This window comes from Rattus rattus, chromosome 9 (assembly GCF_011064425.1).
Source record: "Rattus rattus isolate New Zealand chromosome 9, Rrattus_CSIRO_v1, whole genome shotgun sequence".
Lineage (NCBI taxonomy): Eukaryota > Metazoa > Chordata > Mammalia > Rodentia > Muridae > Rattus > Rattus rattus.
The window spans coordinates 28,921,716-28,945,076 of NC_046162.1; the positions used below are offsets into that span (position 1 = coordinate 28,921,716).

At 49.1% G+C, this 23,361-nt stretch overlaps 1 protein-coding gene across 1 annotated transcript in view; it reads right to left on the reverse strand.

Annotated features, from left to right (window-relative positions):
- Cyfip2 (cytoplasmic FMR1 interacting protein 2) overlaps positions 1–23,361 on the reverse strand; it is a 100,865-nt gene that overhangs the window by 13,286 nt on the left and 64,218 nt on the right. Inside the window, exons 25-27 of the mRNA XM_032913809.1 lie at positions 16,582–16,725; positions 14,974–15,064; positions 13,749–13,879 (exon numbers count right to left, since the gene is read on the reverse strand). Of these exons, the coding sequence (XP_032769700.1) occupies positions 13,749–13,879; positions 14,974–15,064; positions 16,582–16,725 (366 nt within the window). The remainder of the gene's footprint in view (positions 1–13,748; positions 13,880–14,973; positions 15,065–16,581; positions 16,726–23,361) is intronic.

Sequence of the window (23,361 nt, forward strand, 5' to 3'; positions counted from 1 at the left end):
CACAATGGGGCTCACAGTATACACTGCATGACATCATGTGGGGCCCAATGGCATGGGCTGGGTGTAGACTGCGTTCTCCGTAGAGAGGAGATATTTAGCTTACTGCAAGCACACATGACCCAGTCACCACAGTCAGTCACTCACAGTCTTTCTTTCTTATGAAACATTCTCTTGCCCTTAGGGGTGTTGCTAGAAGGCTGTCCACACCTGAATCATCACGTTCTACTCCGTTCCTGTGGATAAACTGATCTCAGGAACAACCCGAGAGCTCAGAGAAAGGAAGAGATGGCTCTAGACGTACAACACAGTAACTCAAGTTTATTTTACATGGGAAACTTTGACTCTCTGCAGGAGATGAAGCCCTCTCTGCCCAAAGCTTGCAAACTAGAGGCCCAGGGACTCTTGGATGTGGGTACCCTGCCTGCCTGCTTCCTACTTTACAGTGCTGTTTGGCCGTGGAGGTTGAGAAGGCGAGCGAGGAGCGTCTTTCTGACAGAAAGCAGGAAGGTCCGGGAGGAGGAACTAAGTGTCCATTTGTATGAGGAGGTGGCTACACACCTTGTGTGGGAGAGACTTGCTTGCTGTTCATTAGCTGAGATCATTGCCACAGATACAAACAGCCAGTGGGCAGACAAAGGCCTGTGTGAAGGGCAGAACAAGCTTCCATTGTGGAGGCTGGGCTGACGGCTGGCTTCCCTCTCCTCTCATCAGTACCTCAAAGTATCTATCAGGAGCCTAGCAGGCCGCTCCCCACTGGACAAGGTCCTTTCCTGGCCTGTGAATCCCACCCAACACTGGTCTTAACACACGTCCCTGGCTCTGTGTCCACCACGGAAGCTTCTCTCCCTTCTCCAGCATGCTCTTGAACCCACCTCTCTCCTCAGCTCAGGGAGTTCCCTTTTTCTAGCTTTCAATTCCAACACCACCCCCTGAAGGATACTTCTCGAAGGCCCTTGATCCCCTTACCCACCGTGGCATTAAGTGTCCTTTAAGAATCATGTTTGTGGGGTTGGGGATTTAGCTCAGTGGTAGAGCACTTGCCTAGCAAGCGCAAGGCCCTGGGTTCGGTCCCCAGCTCCGGAAAAAAAGAAAAAAAAGCTTGGTCTGTGTTTTATACAGCACATGGTGATTGAATACGTACCTCTCACTGTAATCCAACCTCCCTAAAGTACAGACAACCTTCCTGGACAGGTTGGTCTGCCTTTTTCGCTACCCCACCAAAACAGGAGCACAGTGTTGGTTATATAACACGTGATCACTAATCACACAATAAAAGCTGAATGTTGGGGGTTGGGATGTAGTTTAGGTGATGGAGTGCTTGTCTCCGTCTAGTGCGTGGGAGGTGGCGGCAGGAGGATCAGGAGTTGAAGGCCCTCCCTGGCTACATGCCTAGCTGGAGGCCAATCTGGACTGCAGGAAACCCTGTCTTCATTTTTTTTTTTAAGTTAGGTGTGTAGGCATGTGAGGGATAAGAGACATATTAGAATCTCTCTCGAGTTTGGGAGTTTGGGTCTTCCTATGCAAGCCTGGAAGTTTCTCTCCATGACTGATGGAAATAAGTTCTTTTCAACCTGAGCTATGAAATATTTTTAACAAATGCCTCATATAGTAAATTTTCAGGGTTTTTTTTTTAAACATTTTTCTACCCTACACTCACTTAAAAAAAAGCTGTATGTATATAATAACTATGTTTTCTTCATCAACCGCGTGTAACTCTGAAAACTAAACTTACGGGAAAAGACAACTGAAACAACTAACGTGGAATTTTAAAATCAAAAGCCTCTGGTATCTGTGAGCAGCCGACAGCCAGGAGTGCTGTTTGCGTAGGTGTGCTGATAACAGCATTTGGTTTTGTTTTAGGCCACACGCGGGGCACATCACAGATGCAGAACAAAAATATAAATATTTAAAAAAAAAAAAACCCACTGCTGTGATAACACAAGGGCACAGGCCCCAGGAGTGGGAGGTGGTGACACTTGTTGCTGTTTCATAAGTGTGACTGTGCAACTGTTATGACTCATAATATAAATATATGTTTCAGGCAGCCCCTGTGAAAGGGTCTTTTGACCCCCAAAGGGGTCCGTGGCCTGAGAACCACTGCTCTAGGAGCGTCCAAGCCCCTCCAGTATCTGCCACATGTATATATTTTTTTCCAAGACTAGAAAACTGCTCCATTTATTCAGAGCTCACACTAAGCTGCAGAATGAACTGACCAGCCGTAGTCCGTGCTTCCGACGCAAGGCTAATCAATGACCCTGCGAACACTGACTGGGGACCATCATATGTCTCGTACAGAGGTTCAATACCATCCAGGAGATAAAAAAAAAAATACAGTACCACACGCTGAGCGCTAGGACGGAGTCTGGGCAGAGGGGATTGAAGCCTTTCACTCACTCAGCAGTAGGATAGAGTATGCTCCAGGCTCTGCAGGGTGCAGGAGAAGGAGTAGTGAGTGGGGCAGACCTGACACACGGTCCTTCTAAGAACAGAGGAGGGAACAAGCCAAGTGGGAATTCTGTACGTGCGTCAGTTGGGGTGCATATAAGGGCTTGCAATCTGCAGCCATGTTACTGTGGCCACTGAAGGTCAGGACAGTTCAAACCAGTAGTGAATCACAGAATTTAGTCACTGTGCTAGCAGGTTCCTGGAGGAGAGGCATGCGTGTTGTGGTGACGGTGACGGTGACGTGAAGCCGGTGGCTCTCAAGGACAGTAGGATCTGGCCCTGCGCTGACGCAGACCTGTAAAGAATGAGCCCAGTGTATCTAGCCATCTTCACCCGCAGACGCAGCCACGTGGCTGGACCTCGGAGCAGAGGGAGGCGATGGGAGGGCTGGTGGAGGGCCTGTGGGTCAGGGCTGAGTTTGAATTTCAGTACGATGACGTTTTAAGGCAGAGCAATACAACTGAACTGGACTTGTTTAAAGAGTCTTTTGATGTTCCCTGGAGAAACTGGCTGTGTCGTTTTGTGGCCTACCACTCTACCTACCCACCACCCAAACCAACCACCACCGCCTTCTCATTCTTTCCTGTGTCTCAGGTAGTTAAGGCTGGCCTTGAACTCAATACCCAACCCAAGATACCCTTGAACTCTGAATTCTTCTGCTGAACTCTCCAGGTGCCGGGGTGACAGGTGTGTGGTGCCACACCTGGCTCCATAAAGCTTCCTTTTAGCATGCTCCTGCCTCAGCTCTGCCATGAAAAAGGCGTGGCCGTCAGAGGAGTTATGTCTAAGTATTTCCCCATATTGAGCACAACGAGAAAGGATTTGGTTTGTTTGTTTGTTTGTCTGTTTGTTTTCCCATAAAAGTCCCCAAAATGGAAGGCAAATCATCTAGCTGTGACCTGGGACTCCCTGTAGGTCCCTGATGGCCTCTTTCTAATCCGGATTGAACAACTCTGCAGTCCGTTAGGATTTTCTTGCTCTTGAACTGACACTTCCTGGTAAAGGATCAGATAGCTAGGGCAGAGTTCAGTATTAGCAGAGGCCCAAGTTTTACAAACGAGACAGAAGTGGCTCGGAGGTACATTCTACCAAAGAGAACCTCCCATGTAGTGGAGGTGGCTGGAAGAAACACAAGTTTTCATCACTTCGAGCCTGCGTCTTCCTGCTGCGTTTTAATTAATGTAACCACCCACGGCCTCTTTTCCTGACTTTTTTGATTCCTGGTTGGTTTTCTTTCCCCTCCTCCAATGCTGCAGGATGACTAGCCTTAGACCTTCCCTGGAAAGTCCCAGGGATAGTCTGTCACCGTGCTTGTCACTGTTCTGAATCACAGACGAAAGCCAGGCCCCACTGCTGTGCAAATTACCTTCAACACCAAGCACCGAGATCAGCTAAGGGTAAAGACTTCTCACCAGCACAGGAAGTGTCATCAAAGTCTCATCTGTTCATAAAATATTTTTATAGCTTTTTGAACCATGATGAATTAAAAAGTTCTTTTGTGTGCATGTGTGCTTGTGTATGTGACAGTGCATGTGTAGAGGTCAGAGTGCAATCATGTGTGTGTGTGTGTGTGTGTGTGTTCATGTGTATGATGGTGCATGTGCAGAGGACAGAATACACTCGTGTGTGTAGGAGTGTGTGTGTGTGTGTGTGTGTGTGTTCATGTGATGATGGTGCATGTGCAGAGGTCAGAATATAATCGTGTGTGTAAGAGTGTGTGTGTGTGTGAGTGTGTGTGTGTGTTCATGTATATGATGGTGCAGGTGTGGTGCCTTAGATGTTGGTCCTCACTTTCTAGCCTTAGACCCTGGTTCTTATTGAATGCTGTGCACTCCAGGCTGGCCAGTCCTGTGACTTCCTGGGGATCCTGCCGTCTCCACCTCCCATCCTGTCATAGGACCATTGGTGTTACTGATGTGTGCTCCTGCATCCGGTTTCTGGGGATCTGAACTCAGGTCTTCATAGTTGTCCCACTTCTACCTTACCCTCGGACCCACCTCCCCAGTCCCCAGGATGAGTTTTCTAAAGCGAGAAACTACAGAGAGAAATGCTTAAGCCAGGACGGGTGCCAAAGCCAGTAATGCAGACTGGGGAAGGCATGGGGGAGTCTGAGGCCCGCCCTGCGTATACAGGAAGACGCCCGTCTCAGAAGAGAAAGCATCGGTGTCGCCTCAGCTGGGGACCGGAGTGTGATCATTCTGCTTCTGCAGAAGGTGCTCAGGGTGCCACTGAGGAGTAGAATCGCTCTCGGTGACCACCTGCACAGACCCAGTGTCACAGCACTGTGCATCGCTCCTGCGACGCCCGCTAACACACTGGTGAGGGAGGCCTAGGGAGCTAACAGGGCCCAGGCCTGCTGTACAACTATTTGTTGTCAGCAGAATTAAGTAAAAGTGAACAGGCGTTTGGTGTCAGGATCCCAAACTGATTTATTGTAAGGAACCCACATCAAAAGTCTTCTAAGGGTCCGAAGGTTAATTTTGCGCGGGTTTCTGCTTTAATGTTTTCTTTCCCTATTATACTTCATTTAAAATCAAGGGGCCGGAAGGACTTCCATCAAACGCCAAAACCCAGGATGTTGGCAATTTGCTGAGCCTTTGAGGCCAAGGACATGGCTTCTCTTGGCTGAAGGGAATTACCAAGATTCGCCGTGCTTACATTGAAAAAGTCCATGTGATTGTAATGAGGTCAGATTTATGTCGAAAATGGCATTTGACTCTATTAAGCTCTCCTCTTGGGTTAAAAAAAAAAAATGACCATTTTCAGCTGACTTACCAGAGAGAATCATGAGGCCAATCTCAAAAGAGTGTTTTCTTAAGCAACATCTGGCTTCGAGTCTTAAGGCAATAAAAAGGCAAATTCCACTCATGTATTAGGTGGCTGTCTCTGTCGAGGATGCCTGAAGAACTGACTTACAAATGAAGCAAAGCGCCTCCCGCTACCCCCATCTGGACTCTGGCTTTCTGGTATGAAGGGGGCTCGGGGCCAGGCCTAGCCAGCAAGCGCGAGCTCTAAACATTCCCTTATATGGGCACATATGTTGTTAGTGTGTTTCCTGTGGAACAGGCCAGAAATCAGGCTTCCCACACCCACCACGACCCTCTGCTCGGAAAGTATGAACAGTGGTTTGCCTCCTCATCTGGGTCTCTCTTGGCGGATAAAAGTCCACCCAGGACTCGCCGTGTTCTTCCTGATGCATGGGCTTCTGGGTCCCAGCAGCTCTCTGCAGTGCAAACCTGCATTTTGTGTGTCTCCTTGCCAGGGTAGGCTGCAACGTGCAGGGCAGGCTGTCTTCTCCCCCTCCACCTCTTCTGAGTAATGGCATAGGTGACTCTCGCCTCTTACCCTCCCCCCAAACGCTCGGCTGTCAAGGGAATAATAGAATTATCATCCTGGTTCAGATTTATATCTGATCAACAGGGAAAGAAAGACCTGTAGCCAAGACACCATGGCCCGCAAAGCAACGTTCCCTTTGCTAACAGCAGCAGCATTTTCCCTCCTGACAACCTGCGGGGCGAAGTCTTCAATCGGAGCCAGCCCGTGTCGAGACACCAGCCCTCCGGATAATATTCATTTAAGTGTGCAAACATTTCCTTTTAAGGGAGACATAACTGTTTGCTGCGATGCCCTGAAGGGTGGAGGATGTAAAGTAGAAGGTGGAAACCCTCTTCCCTCTCATTGCTGTCTCCACCACCCTCACAGATGCCATTCACCCTTCTGCGCTTGGCTCAACAGACTTTTAAAGCTAACACAACGACCAGTTTTATAGGAGAAAGACTGGCATACAAGCCTCTGGAAAAATATCCTTCAGGAAGTGAGCAGTGGCTATCTTAACACAACAGTGTGATCCTTGTTCAGTTTCTGCTTATCTGCGTTTCTCCGACTGGGGATTGACTTCAGTCGCCAGAGGAGGTAAAACAGAGAGGAATGAGAATGTGCAGAAGCAGGAGGTCACATGTAGGGCTGGCTCACTCAGCTGCAGGATGCAAAGCCGTTAGCCACCCAGCCTTAACCAGCTCCTTAACCAGTACCTTAACCAGCTCCTTAACCAGCTTAACTAGTTCCTTAACCAGCTTAACCAGCTCGGCTGTGCACATGTCCTTGTCCCTCAGTGGGTGACTTCTGCACTCTGAACCACACCTGGCTCCCGGCCCATCTCCTGGGCTAGCTATAATCCTGGGGACATTGGCACCCTCAGAACCATGTTTTATCAAAAGGCATCTGTTCAAAAGGTCTGATCACAGCGAGAGACACTGTTAACGGTTCACAAAGATGTGAGGAAATCAAAGCTTCCTAAAGTGGCTGAGTGAGAATAAAAATTAACCAGTCTGGGAAATTGTCTGGAAACGTCTAGTTTCCTCATCTGCCAAAAAAAAAAAAAAAAAACAAAAGAAAAAAAAAAAAAAAAAAAAAAAAAACCACACCCGGTGAAGTTGCCCTAGATAAGGGACTCTCTCAATAGGGTCAGGCAGTATCTGGAGCCAGCCTTGTTGTAGCTGAAGAAGACGCTACTGCCATCTAGTGGATGGAGCCAAGAACTGCTGCCCAGCATCCTGTAAAATACAGAACAGGCCTCCAAGAAAGGATTATGTGGTCTCAGGGCCAGCAGGGCTGAGTCTGAGACTCCGGTCTGTGTCTGATTCAGGGGGCTGAGGCTAGACTCTCCTCACCTGTAGGGATAACGTTCTCAGCAACGGACTTTTGTGAGTGTGGCCCACTGCACTACAAAGATAGAAACAGGCAACAGCACTGAGGTAAGTGGGAGGCTTGTTGCCCGGCCTGTGTGTGTTGGGGGAGGGGGACGTCTGTGTCTTAAACAAACGCTCGCATGCACGTGTGTGTGTGTGTGTGTGTGTGTGTGTGTGTGTAACACAAAACTGATGTGTAAGAAACCACACACAGTGTGAATAAGAACGTGGGGATCACAGAGTCATCCTTGGGGAAATAAGAATCACCAATGTGAGGGGAGGACAGGAGAAACAGATTCCACTCAACAGCTGCTACAGCCTGCTACAACGAGTCACCAACGGATACTTGATGAACAGTCAAGATGGCTGTGTGTGGTGCTGTACACCTGTGACCTCAGCACACAGGAGGCTGAGACAGGAAGACCCGAGACTGTGTCAACAGTCACCATAGCATTTATGCTGCACCTAGAAGGAAGACATTGTTTCAATATAAAACCATACAGAATTGGGTTTCTATTTTCTTCTAGACACAGTGTGAGTTCCGGATGATGCACTCCATGGTTTGTTTCACCCCGAAAGGCTACACCAACCACAAAAGGAGAAAACGGTGAACTTACCAACCTTAGACACAACTCACCCACAAAAGCCCACTGCACTCTACCTATGATGCACAGAGACATAATATATGTATGCGCCACCTACAAGCCACTGGGGAAGCCGAGTTAAAGGTAAACGACGCTCTTAACAGTACTTTACGTGAGAGGGAGTCCGACTGACCAACCACACGCAGCAAGAGCCTGGTGCCCTCAGATCAATCAGAACCACAGTGAGATGCTGGGACAGCCCCGGGATGGCTGTGATGAAACTCAACCGTCTCCCTACTGACAGCACACTCCTGTCAACATCCGGTATTCACCACATCTAATTCATAAGGGTACTCAACTGTCAACAGCCCCAAATGCGAACATTGTTAGTGACAAAATGCCCCAGGTAAGTGAAGGAAGAAATGGCTCTTTTGGCCCACAGTTTTGGGAGTCTTAGTTCATTATTGCAGGGAGGGGGTGTGGGAAGGCAGAGAAACCTAAATCATGAGATCCAGAGAGCAGAGAGAGAACACACTGTGTGTGTGTGTGTGTGTGTGTGTGTGTGTGTGTGTGTGTGTGTGTGTGTGTGTATATATATATATATATGTGTGTGTGTGTGTATATATATATGTATATATGTACGTATATATGTGTATATATGTATATGTATATATGGATATATATAGAGAGAGTGTGGGTACTTGTCTGCATATATGTATATGCACCACATGCTTGCAGTACCATCAGATGCCAGAAGAGGGCGCCAGATAACATCAAAACTAGAGTTACAGCCGGTTCATGTGAGCAATGGGTGATTAATTATTGAGCTATTTCTCCGACTCCATACCCCACCCCACCTCCCATTTTTCCCCCACTCACATCCTCAGCCTATGGGATGGAGCCATTTACATTCAGGATGAGTCAGTTCCTGTCACCCCTCTAGTTAAGTCTTTTTGGAAATGCCCTTCATGGCCACACCTGGAGGGTGTGCCTCACTCACCGGTTAGACGCTTCTAGACACGATCAGAATGCAAGTTAAGGTTAGCCATTAGCACCCAGTTGCTCTAAAACAGACTCTAACTCACCTACTAACACGACCAGCACCACCTGTAACATAAGCTGCACAGAGAGCACCAGACGGTAGACATCAGACAGGAAAGGGGAAATATACAGCGTAATCCCAGTTAGATGGCTTCAAGGAGAAAACTAAGCTCTGGAGGCAGACGTCAGAGCCATGGGGCTTTGATGGTACGGAGGTGGCACAGAGAATGCCTATGCTGTGGTGACTGCCCTGCTTCTCGACTTGGTGGGGGTTACATGGGCTTGGTGCTTATAAGGGACTCATAATTCACTTAAGATTTACACACCCGACTGCACGTGTCCCTTAAAGACCCCACGCAACCCCACAGAAGAGAAAAAGGCAGGTACTTGATCTTTTATACTCCTGCCTCAGCCTCAATTTTGAGACCCTTATCATGCAACTTAATGAAGAGAAGACATTTATCATTTCAAAGGCAGGTTCTTCATACCTTGAAATTAAAGCTGGGCTGCTGCTGTCGACGGAGAAAGACGGGTCACAGACAATAAAAGAAGGTATCTGTAGTTTATCAGTATGACAGCCATGACAAGTGAAAGCTGAAAATCTACTAGGAGAAGGCAGAAAGTCTGGCAAAAACAAGGCAACGGGATTCTCCCACGACCCCTGCAGCTAGTGACAGTTACCCTTTTAAACCGATGACCAGGTCATTGCTTACACGCCAATATGATTTCCAAGTATTCAGCCATTCTTGGTATGGCTAAATGCCTCTATTGACCCCTAATCCACGTCTCTTTCCTGAAATCTAGGGACAACTGACGATCACTAGGCCTGATCAGTTTCTGTCTGTTCCTTAATGGGCTACTCTGTAGGTTGGGTGTTTTACAGTCGTAATCCTACATTGCATTTACGAACTTGCTTTTTTTTTTTTTTTTTTTATTCTGCGCTCTCTCTTGTACTCAAGACGAAAAACTACTGTTTGACCTTATTCCCGTGAAGAGTCAGTCTCAGGAGAATGGATGGTCTGGTTCCACAGCCCTTTCATGGAGGCCATTAGCTTTCCCCTCCTCCTCCCGTCTTCCTTCCTCCCCCACTCCCACACTAACTCCTTCCTGTCCTCTCCTTTGTTCTCCCCCCTCCTTTTCCTTCCTTTCCTCGTCTCCTCCCATCCTTTCTGTCTTTGCCTTTTTAATAGGAACAATTGATACACCACTTACATATTTATTTTCCACTTTCTAAGCCCCAAAGGCTCTGGAACCCCCATGCCCTGTTGCCAACCCAGTCAGCACAGAACAGACAGAGGAGGAGCGCCCTCTGCCTTGCGGAACACGACTCCTGTCTGTGTCACCCCACTTCGCCCAGCCGTCCAGGCCCGGGGCCAGCACACACACTTGTGTAGCTCTCTGTTTCAGTCTGTCTCTGCTGCTGACTTGTTTTCCACATTGTTGTGCGTGTGCTCTGGGGCAGGGTAGAGCCAGCTAGGAGAATATAGATGCTGAGTGTCCTTTTGCCCTTAGCGATGGCTCTGGGAAAGATCTTTCCTCTGGAGTTAGCCCGCGGTGACAGCATCACCTCCTGTCTGAAGTGAGGCTCTCACAGCTTCTGAAAGCGGGGGGCCTCGAATGTCTGCCCCTCCCCCCTTCTACCTTCTCCTTGTGCTCTTGAGGCCTTGATCAATTTTTACTACTTCTCCTTGCGACTTCTGAAGGCTATGTTGCTATAGCAACCCAGGCCCACTGATCCGTGCTAAAGAACTTGTTATCAGGAAGAGGAGCCATTAGCTGTCTCCAGAGTCCATTTAAAGAGACTACAATTACTTCCCACAGAGGGTACGCCACAGTGCCATTTTAGAGCCTCTGGGGCAGCGAGCGAGGGTCTGAGAGCAGCTGGTCCAAGTTCTTCAAATTACGATAAGGGCAGATAGCATGGCCTGCCCAGGCTCACCCAGGACAGCACAGACCAGTGAATGATCCTCTCAGCTCTTAACTCTGCAGCCCTCACAGTTAATGCTTCCTTCTGTCTTTGCCTTTGCGGCATCTCTTGCTACCTCATGCCTCTCTCCTCCGTGGACCCAGGCTAACAACAGCCATGTCCTTCTTCATTCTGTCCCATTGCTGCTCTCTCCTAGTGGCCAACAATACCTTTGAAGAGGTCAGTTCCGCCCCCTGCCCCCTCCTGCTCAGAAGCCCCCAACAGCTTCTGCCAGTGTCTTGTAGCCAGAGGTTGCCTGCAGCTTGGCTGCCTCTTGCCCTCAGCTCCTGCTTGTCCTTTCTATGCCTGTTCATCGTGGATGCTTTCTGCTCCTAGACACTGAGTTCTATCATCTTAAACAGCACATCCTCCTCATAGTCCCTTCCCATCCCTGCTGGTACCCTGCTCAGTCAGTCACAGCGAGTGTCCCTATGTGCACCGTATGCAGTCTCCTTCCTGTGAGAGCTTTGCTTGTGTACCTTTTTCAGAAAGATGCATGATTCTTTGTGGCTGCTATCTAACCCCTGCAGCAGTCGAACAGCCGGCGAGCCAGGTCTTAGCATCCTACACGCTCTGTGCAGCTGGAGGAGGTGCCCAGAGTATGGTCCAGTGGACCCGAAGAGTTACGTACCCCCGCATCCCTCCGCCCCCACGGTGGTGGCCTTCTCCATTTCCTCCCACTGTACCAGTCAGCCACTGGGTCCACCGCATGTGGGGAAATGGTGGGAACGAACGTGGAGAGCCTCTGGGTAAGTCCCAGGAGTAGACAGGACCAGGGATGCAGATGACCCACTCGTCAGCAAACGGGCTGGTCCCAGGCTTCCTGAGACGTGTCTACACACATAGGCATCCTTGTTTCAGCTCCGACCATGCTACTGTTGCCCATCTGCACACCAGAGCACACGCTGGCCCCCAAGCTCCCTCGGGATCACAAGTACCTGTTCTGCATTCCAAAGCCTTAGCATCCGAGCTCTTCCAACCTCCTCCCCTCCCCTAAACTCCCTCCGGCTCATGGGGCTTCCTCCCCACGGTTACTCTTTCTCCTTCTGATCCTCATGTTTCAGCCGCTTTCTCTGCCTCACTCTCTGTCTTTGGTGCAGTCTCCCTCGTCTGTTCTTCCTCTCTCTGTCTCATCTTCCCCTCTCTGCTCCCGCACCCCTCCTCTTTCTATCCCCCCGGCTCTGCTCTGGCTCCTCTCAGCCATGCTCAGTCAGCTGGGCACGTTCTGTTTGCTACTTTCTCTCCCTGCCCTGGACTCTTGCAGATGCCTCTGGCTGTTATCTACCTCATAGCTACCATAAAAACCTTCCCCTTAACCTACCTGGAATGCTCAGGTCAGTTTATACGCACACCACTGGCTATTTTTGTCCCCCTCCCCCCGGGCCCCGTGCTTACTCCTCGCAGCACCTCAGATATCATCATTATTATTTCCATGACAACCAGGCAGATACCCTGGGGGCCCACACCTTCAAAGTATTCTCAGCTAAAACTTTATGGTGCAACTGAGCATGCCCAGGGCATTTCTGTCTACCACATCCCCTTTTTAACTCTCCTTTCTAGGAACTAGAGAGATGGCTCAGCAGTCAAGCACACTGGCTGCTCCCGCAGAGAACCCAGGCTTGGTTCTCAGTACACACAAGGAGGCCTACAATCATCCACACCCGGTTTCAGGGGATGTGATGCCCTCTTCTGGCCTATGACGGTACTGCACACACATGGTGCACACATACATGCAGGCAAAATACTCTTTTTTTTTTTTTTTTTAAACCTTTTATACATCAGTAAGTTGATGTCTACAGTGCAGGTGAGGGCTGGTACCAGTTAGGTCAAGGCCATGATTGAACAGTAAAAAAATAAGGTGGGGACAAAGTTTTTGTAAGGCGGGAGAGAAGGAGAAGAAAGGAAGAATCAAAATGGAGATGGAGAAAGGTGACTCAGATCCTGGTGGTCCTGAGTTGCCAAGGTGGCTGGGATGGATCTCTGTAAGCAAACTTATCTGATTAGGTGGGCGGTTTATATCCTTATCAACTGGTTGTGAGTTTATCGTGAGGATGTATTGTGGATTGAAAATTTAACACATAAAGCTGATTGTTGGGTTACAGTGTGTTGAGTCCTAATTTTAACGGGTTGTTGGGAGTTTACACCATAACTATTAGGGGGCGGGTGTTGGGAATGCAAACAGAGCAGCAGCAGAGAGCTACCAGAGGGAAGACACCATTGGCACCAGGGGGTTGATGCTGGAATATGAAGAGTCCACAGTAAGAGAGTTGTAAGGTAGGTGGTCGCTGCATGAAACTGGCGTGGCAGCCACCTGCCTGGGTCAGAGAGTGTACTTTGGGGGCAGCGTGGAGCCGCTGAGATAAATTAGCACTAGTTCCTACGGTCCCATGGAGCCAGAACTTATAAGAGCATGACGGCGAGGGTACACATGGGAACCGGTTCCGCCCCTTTTTATTTTTATTTTTATAAAATAAAATCATTTTCAAAATGATGACCTTCAACATGCCCAGGAACAGTCCTTAACTGGCAAGCTCCTAAACACGTGACTTTCGGCATAAATATGTATCGGTTCCTTGGATAAGGTCCCCATGCTTTCTTTGTTCGTGGAGGAACAGCCCTATGCTTCCCGTGCCTGCTGTAGCTAACAGCTCTCGCCATTCTTGGTTGGGACGATTCTGCCCCTGCATTTAGCAGGATTCAAACCTACTGCATCCTTCCCGAGCACACAGGGTGCAGGGAGCAGCTGGCAATGGCGGCTCCTTCCCCCAGCCCAGTGCTCGTTGGCACTGTGCTTCACAAAAGCATGGACCGCTGTGACCTGGTACCTGCTCTGAGGACTGGGTCAGACCAGTGAGGGGGGCAGTCAGCGCTGGAGAGCCCAGGTCTGAGTGTCTTCAGAACCTTGGTCCCCGCGGGACTCCTGACTGTCAAGAATGACACTATACTTGTCGGGGCTGAAGCCTTGGCATCTCGGTATGTGTGGGGGTCCCTCCAGTGCGGGCACACTGTGGGTTCAGGACTTACCAGAGCTTGCTCTATGAGGAGGCAGAACAGGATGGCATTGCCCACCTCTCTGAGACTCTGGAACACGTCTGTTTTGAGTTCTGCATACTCGATGATGTCCTTCAGTTGGTGGTGGAAGAACTCCAGGATCCCTGACAGCCACGAGGGGGAGAGCAGTAGGACATGGACACAGGTTAGCTAGGCTTACAGGGTGTGACAACTGAACCCTAGACTTAGTGAACATATATCTGCCAGTGTGAGGCTGGGGTCCCATGCAAGGGTCAATACTAGACAAAGCTCAGGAGGCTGACGCAAATTATTTGGGGCCAAATGAAACACGCCCATAATCCCAAGTGAAACAGCTGTGGCCCCTCTGTCCCTTCAGCAGGGACCTGGAATTTTAGCGGGAAGATTATTATTTATAGGTATTACTTATGGAGTTAGGCATTCTACCTATACTACTCTTCTGTTACTCATCATACTATCAACTAGGAATTATCATCCTCTTCAGAGGAGGTTCAGAGTGGGTAAGTAACTCCCCCATAGTCACACAGCCAGGAAGTGGAGCAGCTGGACTTGGACTCTAGAGCCTGTAACCTCGTCCTCTTCCTGTTCTCAATCACATTCAAGTGAAAAATTATGTCTTTTGGAAACAAAAAAAAAAAAACAAAAAAAACAAAATCCCACAAGGCACCAAATGTATAGCTTCTATCTATTCCCGTATTGAGTGGTTAAAACAAATGCCCATTTCCAGCCTCAGTCTATCTATGCCATCCTGGGGTACCTGCCCCCTCTGAACAGGAAAACAGGAAGGCCTGCTAGAGGTGTGGAAGACCAAAAGCTTCTTCACTGTTTCAGCCAGCGGCTCTCAACCTTCCTAGTGCCGCCACCCTTCAATACAGCTTTTCATGTGTCCTGACCCCCAATCGGACATTATGTTCGCTGCCGTTCGCTTCGTAACTGTAATTTTTCTACTGTTATGAATTGTAATGTAAACATCTGTGTTTAACAATGGTCTTAGGGGACTCCTGCAAAATGGTCGTCTGACCCACAGGACGAGAACCACTCTCAGTGTACCTCCTGCTGGCCAGTGGGCGTCCTGGGATCGCCGGCTGCTCCTGACACAGGATGATATCACTGCTCAAGGGATTAAAGGCTAACCAGTCAGCGGCGGGCACGGTCAAAGATGTCAATTACCTGGCAGCCCTGCCCCACCTCAGGTGAGCATTCATGTCCGTTCACCCACCTGGAGAGCCATACTCGTGACGAGGCAAACGGCATATTTTAGGCATCACCTCTATGAGTGTCTTCACGTACTGCAGAATGGTGCCCTGGAGCTGCAAGAGAAGAGGCAGATGAACCAGTTGGCGTGGGCTAGCCCACTGCTGCTCTGTGTACCTCCGGGCTAGATGTAGGGCACAGTGGGGTACCAGGTTACTGTTGAAGCTTGTGGCAGAGTATTTAAAAGAGGGCGAATATTCCCCTTGTCTGTATAGACAAAAAGAGAGTGAACTTTACGACGATGTGGGGTGGCTTTTTTCGGGGTTGGGGGAGCTGTTGATATGAGATTAAATCTAACGTAGGCGGGGAACTGTGGAGATAACTTCATGCCATCTAATTTAGGCATGGAAGAAAAAAAATCACAGCACATTCCTCCCCCTCGTTCCCAAGACAAGACATCTTTAATCCATTACGACATCTTCCCGTTTTACTCTGAACTCGGCATGGCAGTCCTTAATGACCTATATAGCTTCTCAGGGTGGTTTCTCAAGAGCTAGACTGAGTGACTTTGGTTTATTCTGTATATGGTTGGTTATAAGTTATTTCTCTCCAGGAGCTCAGATTTCCAGAGAAATCGCTTCCATGTTTAGGCCCTGCGTCAGCGGCACCCCGGGGAATTAAACGAAGGTTCAGACGGCCATACTTGGGGCGCACACAGAACGTTGGTAAAGGGATACGGGACTCCCTGACAGCCAATGTGATATTGGTTGCAGTGGTCAAAGAGATACCGCAAGGGTACAAAGTGTGGTAAATGATTAGAGATGTTGCCATGCTCATGAAAAAAAAATGGCCCCACATGAGTTATGGATTTACTACACTACAACTTTTGTTTTGTTGTTGGTTTTTTTTCTGTTTGTTTGGTTGTTTTAAAGGATCTCATGTAGTCCAAGATGGCCTCAAATTTACTATGTAGCTGAGGGCGATTTTGAACACACATCCCTCCCGGATGCTGGGATGACAAGTTGGTACCACCGCAGCTCTATGGGGATACCAGGGATTGAACCAAGGACTTCGTACATTTCAGGCAAGCACTACGCTGAATGAGCGACACACCCAGCCCATTGCCCTCAATCCGGAGAACACAGCTGGGCAGAACCAGTAGCGCTCTGGCTTTGAATGTCAGAATCAGGGTTTCTCAGTTTGGCGAGCAAAAGCAAGGAGTGAGTTCTGAGCCACAAATGGGGGGAAAAAAGATACAGCTAAGAGGGGATAGAGAGATGGTTCCATGGCTACGAGTACTGGCTACTCTTGCTAAAGCATCCACATCGGTGGCTCACGAATGCTTGCAACTCTGCTTGTGGGGAAAATATATCGCCCTCTTCTGGTGCCTGCGGGTACTGCATGCTCTTGATAACACATAGGCAATCACACATACATACACATACGTAAAAATGAAAGCGATATAAAAGGAGGTATAAAAAATATGCCAGAAGATGCGCAGGAACCACCAAGAAATAAAGACCAAGGACTCCTTGGGGGTGACGTAAATTGGCAGAGCTGGTTTTCAGCTCAGAAACGCCAACCCTGTGCCCGGCTGTTGAACATCTGCAGCAGCACCCAAGTCTTCCCTTACCAAGCTCTTGACGATTTTCAGCAGTTCCTCCATGACCACGGCGATGCCCTGGTAGCCCAGCAGTCTGCAGATGGTTTTGAAGTGAGGGGGCCCCACAAAGTTGCGGTAGGAGCTGTAGATGTGGCTGTAGGCAATGTTGAGAGGCTAGGAACAGAGGTTGACATAAGGAAAGTGAGAGAAGCTCTAATGGATCCTCGAGGGGAGTCCTGCAGGTATCGTGCTGCTGCCAGGGCTCCCTCTCTGAGACACTGGTCCTGGAGTGAGATGCAGCCAGTGACTAGGGACGGAGCAAACGTCAGTAGTTTGCTGGAGAAGCTGCTGTCCAGTGGAAGAGGGGCAAGGGGTGAGAATACAAGGAAGCCTGCCACCGCTGACTGTCGACAGACAAACTGAAGCTTCCCTAAATCAAGCCATGGTTTGGGATAAAGTGACGGCCTTTCTCCCAGAGGTGACTTGGTATCTAGAGATTGGATTGAGATAGACAGAAAGACTGGACGGCTGACTGACCGCCGCCTTCTCTGCTCTTGGCCATTTCCACCTATGAGCTGAGGGGCTTTGGTGATGGCTAGCCCTGGAGGTCGCACGATTTGTGTCTGAGAACCAGGAAGATGGGCAGGCTTTTGAGCCTTGCTTTCTCCTCTGTGAACGATGGGTATCGGGTTACATTACCAGTGTCAGAACTTTCAGGTAGTTGAGGCTGGGGGACTGTGAATTCAAGACCAGCTTGGGCTACATAGTGAAATCCTGTTTGCCAAGCATGAACGAGGCTCTGGGTTCTACCCCAGCACAGTTGGTGAAGACAGGGGATTCCTGACTGCCTGAGAGTGAGTGGCCAAGACATCAGGTCCTAGACTGGTGTTTGTGAAGGGCTGCTGTGGGGAAGCACTCGTGCCGGGCTCCATGGGGCTCACCTGTGCATTCCCATCCAACACACACAACAAACGAATGGGATCTGTAACCGTCTTAGCCCCACTTCACAGATGAGGCAACTGAGGCTCCGGGTAGTCAGCTGCTTGCTCAAGGTCACACAGTCCCTAAGTGACTAAGCTCAGACCTGAAGCAGGTATGGCAGACTCTGACATCTATCTTTTGTTTCTCCTTCCTTTTTAGGGGCTGAAATCGTCTTACTTAGATATTCAATTCCTTTGCTAAGGCTTCACCTTATTTCTGGGCATGATTTTCTTAACCGTCCTTAAAAATCTTGTGTGCAGCGTGCCAGCAAGAGAAGGCTGCCCCATCTGCTATTAGCTGACACGTTTTCCGTCCGTTGGTTCCTGAGAGATTCTACACGAACTAAGTGGGAACCATTGTGATGCATGTGGAGGCATGCAAAAGGCCTCCACTCCCTCCTGAGTCATCTGGGAAGATTTAATTAGGTTCGGCCTGCGCTCTGAGTGTAATATGCTTCGCTCTACGTGAATTATCCTAACCTTTACAACGTGCGCATCGCTGCTCTCAGATTCTGTCACATTAAGGGTGGGTGAAGCTGGGGAACACAGTTAGCGTTCCCATCAGTAACGTGGATGCATGCTAAATTGGAACGCCCGCTGAGCATGTCTGGCGAGCTCACGCCTGTACACATGGGGGTCATGAAGCACGAGAAAAAACAGTGTTCTGCATCGAGGACCTGGAGCTATTGCAGGAAACTGCTTAAACCTACAGAAGGACAGATAGCCTGTGTCGTGTTTAAATGTGTGGGCCTGTGTCGTGTTTAAATGTGTGGGGTGGTTTATGTAGGAAGGGAAATCTCTGAGTACGATGTCCACTGAAGTCCACGCTGAGTCCTGAAAGTGTGCGGACTGTGATTGTGTGAACCCTGAGTCGGGTCATGTAATGTAATATGCAGACTAAACCCGTCTCAGTGCTTCTGTACGAGGCTATGTTATCCAGCAAGCACGTGGAGGGGCTGGAAAGCACGCACACAATGCTGGGAGGTGTGATCTGGTTCAGGTCCAAAGCCGTATTCTGTATTTTCTGGCTCCTTCAGTGTGGAGGGGCACAGTGACCAAACAGGCTTAGCTGGAAGGGGGAAGGGTCCTTTCCAGGGAGATGGGGAAGCACCACATCTTGCCTGGGTGGCTTGATAAAGTTGTTAAGACTCGGGAAACCGTGACCCATGCAAAGATGGCCCTTCTGCTGTGTCCCTCTCCAATTTACATATAGAAATCCTAACCCCCAAATGTGATGTCGTGAAGACCTGGGGACTTTGGGTGGGTCAAGTCCTGGCGAATGGGACTTAGTGTCTCCATAAGGAAAGACACGTGAGCTTGCTCTCTCTATGCCATATAACAGGATGCCCATTTGCAGAGCAGACCTAGATCTGCCAGCGCCCCAGTCTATGATCTTGAACTTGGACTTTACAGGCTCGAGAGCCAAAGGCAATAAGTACTCGTTATTTCAGTCAGCCTTGTTATTACAGCCCAAACAAAGCCAAGTACAATTTACTATATATAACTATATCCCTATATGAACGTAACAACCGCCCCCCCCAACGCTTTTTATGCCAGAGTCTAACTTACTTTTCAAAAGATTAAAATGCAGAACGATGCTTTGAATTTTCTCCCGCAGTTTTAAAATACTAGGGAACCCTAGAGACAGAGTTTTGGCATGCTCGTGGCCAGGGAGACATGTGACAGAGTTCTCACCTTGTCCCAAGAGTCTCCTCATTCACACTCAGACTAGGGATTCTGGGCTTTTCCTATGATCCCAGGAAAGAACATCGTCCTAAATCTCCAAAGGAATTTCTGCCTCTGCACAGTAGGCTGGTTTCAGACGGGTACGGGGAGGGTATTGTGATGGTTTGTATATGCTCGGCCCAGGAAGTGGTACTATTAGAGGGGGTGGCCCTATTGGAGTAGGTGTGGCCTTGTTAGTGTAGGTGTGTCACTGTGGGTGTGGGCTTTAAGACCCTCATCCTAGCTCCCTGGAAGCCAGTATTCTGCTAGCAGCCTTCAGATGAAGATGTAGACCTCTCAGCTCCTCCTGCACCATGCCTGCCTGGATGTTGCCATGCTCCCACCTTGATGATAATGGACTGAACCTCTGAACCTGTAAGTCAGCCCTAATTAAATGTTGTTCTTTATAAGAGTTGCTTTGGTCACGGTATCTGTTCACAGCAGTAAACCCTAACTGAGACAGGAGTGGTGACTGCAACCAGCTATTGTTTTGTTCTGAGTCTTTATTTTCCTACCTTGAGACTCCCAGATGGGCCCTAGGGAGAGCACAGTCACAGCTAGGTTCGAATCCCAGGACCCCTGCTTATTATTATTTTGTGAGACAGACTCTTGTTATGCAGCTCTGGCTTGCCCGGTATTCACTATGCAGCCCACACTGGCCTTGAACTTACAGCACATCCTCCTGCAGAGCCCCAGTTAACTACTTGAATAAAGAAATTATTTCCAGCCTTTGGTTTCTCCTAAGAAGATGGCACTTGGAAGTTTCACAGGGAAGATACACAAAGCGGTAATCGAGATGCTTACTTAGGTATGGAGGCACCCATGAAAATCCTTAATCTTACTTCTCTAAGAAAGACGAGGAAAGTACAGTGTCTTTCTCGGCCCTGGCCCCTGAGAAACCATGGCCACCATGGTGATCCCCTCAATACATGAGGTCTAAACAATATAGCGTGTACCCCACAGGGGACAGGACAGAAATCAGGGCTGGGAGCATGTGACAGAACGAGCCTTCAAATGCAGATTTTGTTCTACATTCAAAGCATGGCAGAAGTAAGTTCAGCCCAGCACACATGGGCAGCCCTCACCCAGAGGAGGACGCTGGGAGAGAGGCACTAGCTCACTACCTTCCAAGGTGTCATCCCCGCTGCTCTCTTGGTAGGAGCTTGTCCTTGTTAGCCATCCCACAAGCCTCTGTCCTCCCCTGAGGACCTCCCAGTACCCAGCACCTCCTAGCAGCTCAAAGAAAACAGACTTTCAGGTATATGCAGACTGTTCAGTAGGCCTTCTCAGTTTTAGGCAGAGGAAAAACACTTTGGAATTATTTTTACCATACAAGGGTTACACAAAATGCCACACACTCCCCCAGCCCACTTGGTACGCTTAGGAGGTCTCTGGTGCCAATCCTATGTCAGGATAGATGGGAAGCTTACGAGGCAGTAAAGCCAGCAGAAATCTGTAGATTTCCATTCCACCTCCTAAGTGAACAAGCTCCCCACCCCATCCCCAAACCCACCACACGCATGCAACAGGAAACACACGCATGCAGAACAGGACATGCACACACACACCCCCCCAAAGGGCACCCTTCTGACCTGCTGGCTCAGCAGGAGGCTGGGCCCTATTGAGAAAATGTGGGAATAGGGGAGCCTGGGCATTTTCTGATGTTCGGCAAAGAAAAAACAGGAATGCAGTGTGACTTGGGACTCTGGACATTTGTCACTCATCTCTCACACCAAACTGTCTTCACTCACTGCTCACTAACTCAGGCTGCGACGGCTGTCTGATAGTGGAGGCTGTCTGATGGTGGAGGCTGTCTGATGGGACTAACTAGATACCTAGTAGTCCATGTGAAGCCAGATTTGTTTAAACTTAGATCAAGAAATAAACTAGAGCAGGTTACAGTTTCCAAAATAGCAAATGGCAGTTTCCTTTAAATTTAATTTTATGTGGTATCCTAGGTATGTATATGTGGGCTAGCGCATGCCCACAGTGTGTGTATGTGGAGGTCAGAGGGCAACTTCTGGGGGTCGGGTTTGAACTTAGATCATCAGGGTTATGCACCAGGAGCCTTCACCCGATAGGTTATCACGATGGCCTACCCACAAGACTTTAACAAAAGAAATGCTGGGTTTGGTCTGGTGGACGCTGTTAAGTATCACTAGTAGATAACTTCTAAAACAAAACAGAACCGAACAAAAACAACCTTGGGGAAAATGTACCCGATGTAACAGTTACCGCTGCACCAGCCGTGATGGGTCAGGCCTGTGATTCCAGTACTTCCAAGGTGGGAGCAGGGGCATCAGGAATGTGAGGCCAGTCTACAGGAGACTTGAAACCCACCAGAGTCAAAACCAAACCAAACTGAACCCAAACAAGCCTAACACTGACCATCTGCACCTCCATCTCTCAACCAGATGGTCGGCATTGCCAGCCACCAAACAATGAGTTCTATTACATGGCTAACCCAATTTGTAAGTACGCTGCCCCTCTGCTCTCTGGAATCACAATTACTATTTTCAGAGATCCCGAGACTAAAACCCATCCTTACTTCCTGTTTGTGTTGTGGTTTCTCTCGTGGATGCCAGCAGTCTACAAACAAACACAGGGCTCTGACTGGGGCTGGAGAGCTAGCTAGCTATAGCTCAGCTCCCTAAAACTACCGCAGGTCAGTATCGACAGGATGCCCGAAATAACACACCTCACACCCTGGACAGGAACACGCTTCATGGGTCAGTCCACCTAGTCACAGGTTCAGATCCCTTGTTAGAGCTTGGGAAAAGCACTGACTTGCCTGCCTGTCACTTCCTGATCCTTAGCTGTGGGGCTGGGGTCCATCCAGCCTCTGAGTTCCTCTCTGGGGTGCTCTGTCCATGGGTTGATGGACCCAAAGAAGGGACATAAAAGGGACCTAAAAACACAAAGCTCCTTTCCTGAGCCGTGAGTTAAGCGCTTTGGAAAAGTCAAAAGGAACAGAACCTCCCAGCTCCAAGAGATCATGCCCACTCTGTGACACTTGGAATGTCAGATGACAGATTAGATTTCTGGAGGAAACCAAAGCCACGTCTAACCCAAAGCCCTTTCTCTATAGATGGTTGTGAGCCACCATGTGGTTGCTGGGAATTGAACTCAGGACCCTCTGGAAGAACAGCCAATACTCTTAACCTCTGAGCCACCTCTCCAGCCCCCAGACCCCTTTCTTTATAATCAGCATTCATTTGCCCACACACAGACACACAAGGGTGTCCTGCTTCCTGACAAGGGTATTTTTGGTTCTTGTTTTTCAGACAGTCTCATTACATATCCCTGGCTGGCTTTGAACTCTCAATGTACGCCACACTGGCATCAAAATCCCAACAGACCGGCCTTCTTCTGCCTGCTGACTGTTGGGGTTAAAGGTGTGTATTACTACACCTACATCTTCCACCTTGTAACTCCTTTATGCTGCCCAGCAGGCTTTCTGTGGCCACTCTAAGACATCACTACGAACCCTACCGGGTTCTTGATATATTTTGGTGGCTGCGAATCCAAAATTAGCAGTGCTGGTCCCCCACTGAGGTTTAGCTTGTCCTCATTCTTCCCGAAGGCTCCAGCAGGGAATCTGTTACTCACTTCTTCGAGGTGCTAAAACCCCTATTTTGTGAGCACATCTCTCTTAGCTTCTCACTCTTCCTATCACGCTGTCCTGCCGGGTTATTCTCCTGTAAGGCAACTCGCGATGATTCAGAGCTCACCCTGACAATGCAGGTTCCTCTGCCGTCTTAAGATCTCTCATTAATCACACCTACAAAGACTTTGTCCTAAAACAGTTCCAGGATGAGGATGTCTGTCTGTGGGAACTGGTATTAGCCGAGAGAGCTGGGAAGACAACACCGTCTCCACGCAGGAGAGCCAAAGTCCATGGGAGACAAGCAGGTGCAGCTATAATCATAAAAGCTTTGATGGAGGATGCCATGCGGTGGAGCCCAGGGGCATGAGGGAGGGGAGGTGACGTGATGTGCCCTTGGGAGCCTTCTTGATAGTTTTATCACCTGGGCTGGTTGGTGTCACCAGCCTAGGTCAGTACCGTGAGATGTGTTGACACCCAGGCTGACGAAGATGGACCCGG